General features: G+C 38.3%; 1 protein-coding gene across 5 annotated transcripts in view; it reads left to right on the top strand.

Annotated features, from left to right (window-relative positions):
- Positions 1-11,039, top strand: part of gria4a (glutamate receptor, ionotropic, AMPA 4a) — a 127,722-nt gene that overhangs the window by 42,246 nt on the left and 74,437 nt on the right. For all 5 annotated transcript variants that reach the window (XM_017431006.3, XM_017431005.3, XM_017431008.3 and 2 more), the window contains exon 3: positions 9,093-9,332. In XM_017431006.3, the coding sequence (XP_017286495.1) occupies positions 9,093-9,332 (240 nt within the window). The remainder of the gene's footprint in view (positions 1-9,092; positions 9,333-11,039) is intronic.

The following is an 11,039-nucleotide window of genomic DNA, read 5'->3' as shown; positions in this document are numbered from 1 at the left end:
GGACGTGCCCAGAACACCTCACCAGGGAGGCGTCCAGGAGGCATCCTCACCAGATGCCCGAGCCACCTCAACTGGCTCCTCTCGACGTGGAGGAGCAGCGGCTCTACTCTGAGTCCCTCCCGGATGACCGAGCTTCTCATCCTATCTCTAAGGGAGAGCCCAGACACCCTGCAGAGGAAACTCATTTCAGCCGCTTTTATTCGTGATCTCGTTCTTTCTGTCACTACCCAAAGCTCATGACCATAGATGAGGGTAAGGTCAAAACAAAACAAATAAAAACAATGTATCTTAAGAATGTTCCTACGGATTTATGTTTTGTTATCTTTACTGAACAAAGACAAGGCTAAACATGAAGACAACCCAAAAACAGAAGAAACAAGAAACTCAATCTAAAACATGAACCAGAAACACGAACACATTAACCCCAACTCCTGACAAAAACTTCCATAACCGTGCATGGTTATTCCAGCAGAAACATTATGATACTCCTGCAGGAAGTTCTCTGGCTTCACAAGAAGTACAACAGCTACTGCTGCTACTGACACTATCTGTGCTTACAAAAAATCAGAATTTTATGTAATTACTCGTGCAATGAGCAACTGATAGTGTCAAATTTCTGATAATTAAACTATGCCTCCAAAATGAGGTAATTCAAACATCTATTTATAACAGGTAAGATAATAAATATTCATAACATTTTGACACAGCTCTATTTCAAAATATCTGAACTTTTAATTGAATTAAACAAGATACTTTCACAATAATTACAGCCACTATACTTCTTGTTTGCACTTATTCTTAGGGGCTCACATTTTAGCTTGTTGCATGTAAAAAAATAAAACTGTAAATGTTCAAACTCCTCTCTAACAGTCTTCCAATTTTGTTCAAGTTGTTCATGAAAAATATTGACCCTCAGGCTTTTAGTGCAACAGAATAAATTGCTATTTTGGTTGAGAAAACAATATGTTTTGCTATGAAGACAAAATGCATTGTTGTTTCAAGATTCATGGAGAGTTCTTGTAATTATTTACATGTAACCTTGAATTCCACATTTCTTTTACACAGCCACTGGACACATTTCTGATTCTGGTGCTTTAGTAGTCTCTATGGTGTCATGTTGGGGTATAGACTAACAAATATGAAATCCATACAGTGACAGTGCTCTTTGTCAGATTCAATTGATCTCTAAACTTTGCCTTCCATTGTGCTTTTGCCAGTAGAAAAATGGTCTCTCCTTGTCTCAGAAAATAAACTTTTACTTTGCTCTGTCTTCTATTGATCAAAAAATGCCAGGCTCCTTGTGTGCCGTTGTCAGAAATGAAACACTTACAGGAAACTGAATTAAGAGTACATTTTGGGAAATGCAAGTCATGCAGTCTTGACTGAACCTATAATAATGTGTTTAATCCTAAAAAAAAAGTCAAACCAATTTAATTTATTAACCAATGTTTTCCTTCTAAATAAATATGTCAGATGTAACAATACCTCTTTTGCAGAGGTTCCACAAATTCACCACATTCAGCGTCTTTTTTATTACTGAGCTCTTCCCACTTGTGATGGGAGAGATGAAAGAGGATAAGAAATAAAAACGTAAATTAGAGGAATGAGAAACATCTTTTGGCTCAGCTCTTGCTAGGCTCTGTGCATTTGGAGCTACAACATAAAAGCTCGGGCCAGTAAGTCTCCTGATTTATACGTGCAGATTTTAGCTTTGACAACATTAAATTATAACAACTTCAAATAAATGACTTTGCAGCACCTTGTTGAACTGAGTGATATTTGTTTGCGACCTCCTCGTTCAGTCTTTGGTTATGCCTTTTTTTATCATTTTTATTTGAAAATGCATGCTTTTTTCCCATGCATCTTTCCAGACGTTTCCATCTGACTCTAAAGGTTATCAAATACAGAACAAATTAATATTGCTTTTCTCTAAAAGTTGTTAGTTTGAATGCATTTGTAATCTTAGCATGACCTATTCTAAGTTAAATATTGGAAGTGGATTGCTGCTGTTTTTAAGAGTAAGTCTTAAATATAGCTCCCAATTAGCCAGTGTAGCTGCTGGCTTTTAATTAGCACTACTTGCCATGTGTTTTCTGCTAACAATTTGCACTTCGTTGCAGGCTCACAGCTGTGAATCAAACCAGCTGTTCTAACCATTTTTAAAATAAAGGTAGGGGGCAATATCATCATTACCTTTTTCACCCTCACAAAGTATGTATGACATCCTTCCCTAAGTGGTTTCCAAACCATTCGCATCTTGAATTGTGTCACTAAAATGTCTCATTACAGGGACACAAGATGGTCAGGTGATTCGTTGAAGCACAGCTGATCTCCCTACCATACCTCTAGAACAGAGCTCCACTTGCTTTTTAGAAAAAGAAACAGTCAGTTAAATTTAAGACTTTACACTGTTTTTTTAGCTTTTATAAGTGCAAATCGGTGTAAATAATTAGTGACATTAGAGCAAAAACTATTCATACAGCTGTAATTCAAAGACAGATATGAAGTCTAACCCATCTCTATGATACACTCACTGCTGCTCATCTCAGCTTATAAACACCATCGCCAATCCATCACGCTAGCATCTATATTTTGGCGTCTTGTGGATGAGATAAATAATTCTGGATCGGTATGACTTCAGCACAAATTTCAGTGTTTATTGCAGCGGCATCTACCCTTTTCCTTTCTTTGGAAAAGGCTGCTCACGGTCTCTTGCAGTGCTGAACAGACTTTATTTACAGCACCTTTCTACTCCAGAGGCTACTACTGGAAATAGGGTTGAATGTAAAATAGGAGCATAAGGCATTGGCCAGTAAATTTTCCTCTAATTATATTGCTCATAAAAGATTATTATTGCCATTTACTGTTGTTCCCCCTTCTTCCAAGTATCACTCTGCTGCACTGTGGGTGTTTCTGGCCAGTGCGAGGGGGAAAAAATACACCTTATGGCTTTTAAACTAGCTTGTATTCCTCATCTACACTGATGCATCTTTTATTTTTGCCTTTGCCTCCTGGTAATGAGAGCTCACAGTGTTTTGCAGTGTTAGCTGTCTGGAGAGGGTCTCAGCTAGAGGGTTGTTATTCAAACTAATGGGTGAGAAGCAGCGGCAGCAGCAGCATCAGGACACAGCGTTTGAAGGTTGTGTATGAGAGTGTGTGTTTGTGACGGAGGACTGGTGATTGTGCTTTTGGTGTGCTGTTACAGGTGACTCTGTATGTGTGCGTATTACCTTAACAATGCTGCAGTTCACTGACAGTGAAATCAGCAGCAGGTTTATTTGGGAGCATTTATTCTTGTTGTCACGTGGAAAAACAACCCGTGTCTGAGGACATATAAGCACCAAACAGAAAGAAGAAATGGTGTTAGAAAGTATAGAGCAAATGCATGGAGAAAAATAAACAAGACTAAGAGCTATGTTATTATTTAGTGAATTATTGTCTTTCTTATTGCCCTTTTTTCTTCCCTGTTATGCAAATTTTAAAAAATTGAACGTGAAAATGAAAACTTTGATGTGTAGAGATGCACAAGGTTAAAGGAGTTTTCTATATGTACTAAAACCCAAATAAAACTTATCAGAGAGCAAAGAATACAGCATATAAAGTTATGCAGAAAAAGCAAAAGTACATTTATGGTGAAATAAGCACCTGAGAGGAAGAAATGTTAGACAGTAAAAGCCAAGAATTAAAAACTCCCAATGCACAAGAGATTGTGCAAAAAAAAAAACTAAACCGGTGAAGTTGTGGAAAGTGCAAGCGAGTTGGAGCCAACAAGAGGTAAAAGAAGGAAAGAAAAAGTCCCAGGAGACCTATTGTGTCCAGTGTTTTTACTGTAGCGATGATGCACCATGCCGCTGGTCCCCTTCTCTCATTAAAGCTTTATGAAGCAAGCTTAGCGCACATTTTATTACAATGACGCCACTGTCTGGCACATTCCAGCCTTGCGGCAGGCTGGTGTTGGTGGAGAGGGCTGCAAAGACACAAGCCCATGAAGACATATATCAGAGGGGGATGTGAGCAATAGGGAGGCAAGATCAGAAAGCGTAGACAGAAAAAACAACCAAAAAAAAACAAGGGTTAAGGAGAGTGGAGGTGAAAAATAATGAAGTAAAAACAGAAAAAGACTAAAGAAATAAAAAATGTGTTATCTGCTCTTGGCAGTTTGCAGTGTTCCTGGTATTATTTAGAATTTATTGGTGTAAGGTTAGAGCTGTGCAACAAAGACATTCTTTACAGATGTATAAAATGCATTCAGTTGCATAGTTTTTTGTTTTTAACCACGTAGCATTTTAATTAGCACGCTATAATTTAAAAGAATACATAGATTTGCACAGAAACACGTGTTTGTGCACAAGATGCCTTAAGTATTTATGGAATACATAAATACCTTTGTCTTGCATAGCTAGTCAACATTTGCTTCATTGGTAGATGCTGGAAAGAGGTGCTAAATTGTGATAATGAAGGTTTGCTGTACTAATGGACTGATAAGTGACTGTTCTTTGCGTGATATTTGTGAATGCAAAGGCTTCAAACATTCAGAAGTGATTGTAAAAGGTGTGCTTACTCACCTGTGTTTTGTTTTGCCTTAAAGGATTCAGGTGTTTGCTCAAACTTCCAGGAGAAGACTCCCCAAGGAAGCATTTGCTCTGCATGTGCTTTCTCAAACGGTTCAAACACCATTTGCAGGTTCAGCGAAAAGCATGGCATGGGAGAACTTTATCTGGGTTGTCTGGGTTAGGTTCAGTTTATGGTAAATTAGGAAAATGTAACTCTTTATACTTTGATTAAACATATGCACAAATAGAAACTAGTTATTTGAGACATTTTGAAAATGTGAAAACATTCCCTGTTCTGAGGAGGTGGTTGAGTCCTCTCTATAGCAGAGGGTATAAAAGGATGCCTGTTCTTTATTCTTATGCTGATGCTGCTGCTGCTGCTGGAGGTTGAACCTGCCAATGATGTCTCTGCGCTCCTTGGTGTTTATGCAAATGTCCTGGGTGAATAAAATGCTAAATTGTTTTCAGCATCCTCTGCCTCAGTCATCATTACTGTGCTCCAGAGGCCGCCTTGTCACAGGCTGTCAGTAACAGTTTTCATAGACACCCAGGTGGGGGGAAAGAAAAATAAAAAAATTAAGGCAGTACCAACATTATCTGTACAAAAGCCAGATATTTCAGCATTTTTTTTAAGTTCTTTAGATGGTTGCTCCATATGTCCATGCAGTCTTGAATCATAATGGTAAAGAGTGCAAAATGTGTTTAAGTTTTGTCTTCCTGTTAGCATTTCTTTTTTGTGGCAAAAGTCCTTTTTTGAGATAGAAATAGATTCAAAGTGCCAAGATATTTTTTAGGTGTAAGGTGGGTGTAGTGATGGCAGAAAATACATGCAGGACTTCAATATATGAGAATGGTGTGCATAAAAAAACACATGAAACAAAATACAGAGGTTCAACTTGTTGGTATCTTTTGTGACTTGAGGTATTTTAGACTTATTTTTTAGTCTCTTATTTTCATGTCACATTTGTTTTTATTGTCAGATACTTTAGTTTGAGTCAGGCTCCAAATGTGTCTCTGTAAATAGGGCAAAATTTAAAAGAAAAGATAATCAATGAGCTTTTCAAAACACCAAAATATAGAAAAGCTATTTTACAAGATTGTTTTTGTTTTGTTTATGTTTGTTTGTTTGTTTTTCAATTACCAGAGTGACAGTTCCTGCCTCAGAAAAAGTGCATGTCAGAAACTCTTCACCCCTAAACATAAATTTTAGACAGACTGCTAGATCAGGGACTTGGGAACAGTACTTTGGGTAGTTACCTGCTATTGTAGTTAACTTACGCATGTTTGTCTTTGAATTTCTTTTTATTTAATACTGTTTAAAAAAAAACAGCTGTTATTAAAACACAAATTATAGTTCATCAGGACAGAATGTCAGATTGAGTATGTCACAATCTCACAAACTTTAATATCGACTGTCCCTGAGGTAAAATACTTTTTGACTAAAGTGCAGAATTTGCTTTGTCATTTCATTCATTGTTGGAAACAAAAATGAGGCCTTTTAAAATCACAACAATGCAGTGCAGAATAAAAGAAAAAAAATACTAGCATTCTTGAAGGAATGTAGATTGCCTACATTCATGTCAACGTTTTAAAGTATGTGTTGAGGACTCTCAGCTACGACTGTGCCAGAGTTTAGCTCAACATCTGTAAAACTGGCTAAGTTCAACTTATTTATGGGTTTGCTAAGGTTGATTAGCTGTGGTGTGCATCTTGAATCTGGTTAACTCTAAAAGTTAATCAGTTGCAGATGTATATCCAATGATTGCTTTCTCTGAGTTTTTTTAATCTGACTCCAGCAGTTAATGCCAGTTTTAAACAAAGATTTCACATCTGTCAGAGCTCAGAATATGTGTTGAGATGACTGTCAACTACCACCAAACTAAATTTTAGCTCAGTATCTACAAACCCAAGCCATGATATCAAACAAACTGTCTATTGATTGTCTTTTGTCATCAGTGTGTGGGACATCATTCATCTTTACCAAAAGCTACATTAAAGCTACATCAGTTAGCTGCCATCAGAGATGAAGAGGTGTCACTCTTTCATATTTTTTTAATCTGGTTTCCTGTCTCTGCTTATTATCTGCTTCAATCCTTTTCGCTGTCATTGTGACTTTAGATTTTCATCTGACTAAGAGCCTTAATTTAATGTCAAACTCAGTGATTTATAGCAGAATCTGTGGGTATTCAAGGTATTTAACTTTTGTGGTTTCTCTGTGTAACATTGGTCGTTTATCACTCATAGCCTCATCTCCATAGCCATCTCTCATGCCCTCCGAAACATCTGAAATATGTGTATTTATTGTAATAAACAAAATAAAAGATGCTAAGAATGCTGAGGACACCATGACTCAGCTCACTGCTGCTGCTGCTGCTGCTTCTCTGAATTGAAGACATTTAGCTCCTGTCATAATCAGAGACTAAATCCCTGCCTTATCGCCGACCGGGTGCCGAGGCCATGGCTTTGTTTAATTGCCACAAGCTGAACCGTCAGAGCCGCGTTTCCCTCCGTGTTTACCCCCACTGAGGCTTACAGCTGATAATGGAATTACTCTGAGTTCCCGTTGGAGGGAGGGGAGAACCGAGAGGAGGCAGTCACAGGCAAACAGAGGAAGAAGAGATGAAGGAGAGAGGACAGTGGAAGGTGGGAGAGAGAATGGATGATGTGTGTTTGCCTTAAAATGATGTGATGCTCAAAAGATACGAGGGAGACAAAGGTTTCAGAGTAATGGCCAGTTGTTGTTGAGGTAGAACCGTGCAGTTTTACTGTTTACTCCTGTGTGACGTATTACACGAAGACGGGTGAATTATGATCCAAGAAGGAGCTAGCATCAAATAAAAAATGTTCATTTGAAGGAATCTGACTGGAAGACTCTGTGGGGCTGACGAGAAAAGGGAAGGGAGGCCATAAGAGGAAGAAAGATGAAGGAAACAGACCAAAAAAAAGACATTAAAGGGAAAAAAATTGCTGACACATTTTCAACTTTATTCTCAGACTGGATGGGGGTAATTTTTTTCAAGTGATTTGTCAGAATGTGCAGGAATCCCAGATATTTTGAAAACATCAATCTTGAAGGGCAGAGATTATTGTGTGAAAAAGGGACAGCAGAAAACATTGGTCTCTTTCCATTCTGCTGTTTAACATTTTGAAGTGTTTTGAGACTAAACTGTACAAATCTGGTGGAAAATGACTTCATATTAGATAACATTTTTATGAAGTGGGTTTCTGTGGAAATATTATGAACATTTAATATCTTATATTGTCGTAAATAGTTCTTTGACAGGCCTCAGTCTGAAGAATGAAGGATTAGCTTCAACTGACTGAAAAGCGAACTGCTGGTCGGACCAAGACCAAAGTGAATTGCTGTCATTTTAAAACAACTTTGGTTATTTACATATAAATTTCTGCTTATCTGCAAGCTCAAAATGCAACAGCTGTAAGTAGCCATAACACTTCCAGTGCCGCTTGAGCCACTTCCAGCAGGGATATTATAATATTTCTGCCAGAATAACCACCTAATTCAAAACTGACAGAAGTGTAAAGGCTTATGAATTGCTGTTCGCATAGGAATCCACTTTGGTCTTGATCTTGCTTAGACTAGCTTTTAGCTTGTCAATTCGTCAAAACTAATTTGGTACTTTCCAAATTTAAAAAACAATCTGTTTCTTCAAATTGAGGTGAATTATAGAGCTGTCTACAACAGGTATAATATTAATTGTTCATAACCTTTGCAAAAAAACTCCCAAAAGATCTGAACTATGCTTTTATGGTGAGCGTGTGGGCTTGTCAAGGGTTTTGTATCTGAATGTCTGTGTGTGTATGGATGCAATTTAAAGATATTTAGCTCAAAGTGGATATTAAACTGTTATTTCCTTAACAACTGTATAAGCAGCAAAGCCACTTTTAGCTCATGGGAATGATTTTGTGGTAATCAAAATATGTGAAAACTGCTCGCCGTGGGCTTGTAAAGTTCTCTGATTTTAACACTTGTGCGTGCAAATGTTTTCTACTTGGACTTAATAACTGCATGTTTGTTATGAGGCAGAAAAGATTTTACTTTTGAGGCCATAAATCTGGTTTATTTGCTGCTGAGTCAAATTTGATTGATGCGTATTCCAGATCTCTTCAAGTTAATAAGGTATTTTTGACATTTCATTGACTTGCAGTATTCAAAACAGAGTTTGTGGGTCTAATTAGGAGTGAGAAGGTACTGTATGGCTGACACAAGCTGAACCTCTAGCTCATTAAAATGCTTGGCATACTTAAAAATATTCCACACTGTCAATTTAATTAAGGCCAGTGTGCTCCACTCTGCTCCTCTTGGTCCTCTTTATATTTTATTTGCCTTTTTTAAGCTGCTAAGTTAAACAAGTGGCTTCAGCTGAATTTTGTTGTAGAATAATAAAAAGTAAATAAAAACAGGATTTCTGTAATGTCAATCAGAATGCTTGAAATTTTCATTGACTAATTTTCTGTTTATTTCCTTCCATTATCCATCTGGATCTCTTCATCCCTACATCTTCTCCCTCTTCATATCAGTCTGTTCACAGTATTCACGAGGCGTCTTTGCCATCTTTGGACTCTACGACAAACGGTCAGTGAACACGCTGACATCGTTCTGTGGGGCTCTGCACATCAGCCTGGTGACGCCCAGCTTCCCCACTGAGGGGGAGGGACAGTTCACACTGCAACTTCGACCATCCATCAGAGGAGCTTTACTGTCGTTGCTGGACCACTACGACTGGAACCGATTTGTCTTCCTGTATGACACAGACAGAGGTAAAGACACAGGGACAGATATCTGTAATAAAGTCTAATTGGCTGAGTTCTATTTTATGTTTGGTTCTGTATAGGACGTAGAATAAGGATTCATATTAGGATGTACACTGCTAAAAAATGTAAGCACTCAGACTGAGTGGTGGAAATCAAATGTAAATGAACATATTGAAAGGTTATGTGAGTCAATTGCATAGATTACAATATTACATCAAATAGATAACAAAGTTGGAGGTATGAGCACAATGTTGGTCCCATGTTAGTTGTGTCTGACACCCCTTGGGTCTGGATACAAGCAATGATTTTGCATGGTATTGTATCCTTTTCTGTGGCAACTCACAGCTGTTCTAACTGGCCCTTGAGATCCAACACATTGACTCTGGGTCAGAGTTTGTGTCCGAGCAGATCCCACACATGAGAAGTCACTCATCATCAGTCAGTGTCTCTCTGCTCTGGTGTTCTTGGCAGCCTAAGTAAATTGATGGCAGTCAACAAGATGCAGTGCAGGAAGGCACAGTGTTTTAAAGAGTGCACTACCTGTGTCTGAATGCCAGGCACAGATGTCATAGGGTTCTGTAATGTTTATCACACAACTCGATGGTTCTCCCAAAATGTGGTTTGGCTTGGGTAACCAGAACCTTCACAGTGTGTGTGGGTTCTTCTTCTGTACTCATTGGTTCCAACATTACAGTCACCTGGGCTCATATAAGCCCAGTGTGTCACCTATCAAACTCCATCAAGTGCTGGTAATGAAGTCAAAGGTGTCTGCAGTGCATCCTCTGTGCCTGAAAACTTTCTGTTTTGACACTATGACGCTATACACTATAACTCCAGTCATGATGCCACTTCTTGCCCTCTGATGCTCCTTCTAGATGTGCTATTTTTTAGCAAATCAAATCATTAACATACCCATTGCTGCTCCGCATGTGTACCAAATTACATTCAAATCAGACCATTCCTTCTGGGTGCTTCACATTTTTTTGTCAGTGAGTTATATAGGCATACATGAAAGTCAACAATTAGTCATTTGGCACAGCAGTGCAGGGGTTAGAGCTGTTGCCTCCCAGAAAAAATGGTTGCAGGATCGCTTGGGGCCTTTCTGGGTGGAGTTTACATGTTCCCCCTGTGCACATGTGGGTTTACTCTGGGTGCTCTGGTTTCCTCCCACAGACCCAAAACATGCATGTTAGGTTAATTGGTTACTCTATATTGTCCCTAGGTGAGCATGTGAATGGTTGTTTGTCTTATTTGTCTCTATGTGTCCCTCTGATGGACTTGCAACCTGTCCGGGGTGTCCCCCGCCTCTCACACAGTGATGGCTGGAGATATGCATTAGCTCCTCAAGACCCAGAAAGGAGAAGTGGGTAAAGAAAATGGATGGATGAATGAAAATCAGCAAGTAGTAATTTTGAATTTGCTTGACGACTGCAAATCCTGTCTTTTGTACCTGTATTTGCAAAAGAGACATGTTATTAATGCTGAAATATAGAGTAAAATCCCTAAAATGTCTTTCTAAAAAAATAACCATAATCACCATACTATTTACATTATGCATTAGATCTCTGGCATTGTAAGTACTCCACATATACAGGTGCTGGTCATAAAATTAGAATATCATGAAAAAGTAGATTGATTTCAGTAATTCCATTTAAAAAGTGAAACTTGTATATTATATTCATACATTACATACAAACTCATATATTTCAAATG

Source organism: Kryptolebias marmoratus, linkage group LG2, assembly GCF_001649575.2.
Source record: "Kryptolebias marmoratus isolate JLee-2015 linkage group LG2, ASM164957v2, whole genome shotgun sequence".
Taxonomy (NCBI): Eukaryota; Metazoa; Chordata; class Actinopteri; order Cyprinodontiformes; family Rivulidae; genus Kryptolebias; species Kryptolebias marmoratus.
This window is presented reverse-complemented; position numbering and strand designations above follow the sequence as displayed.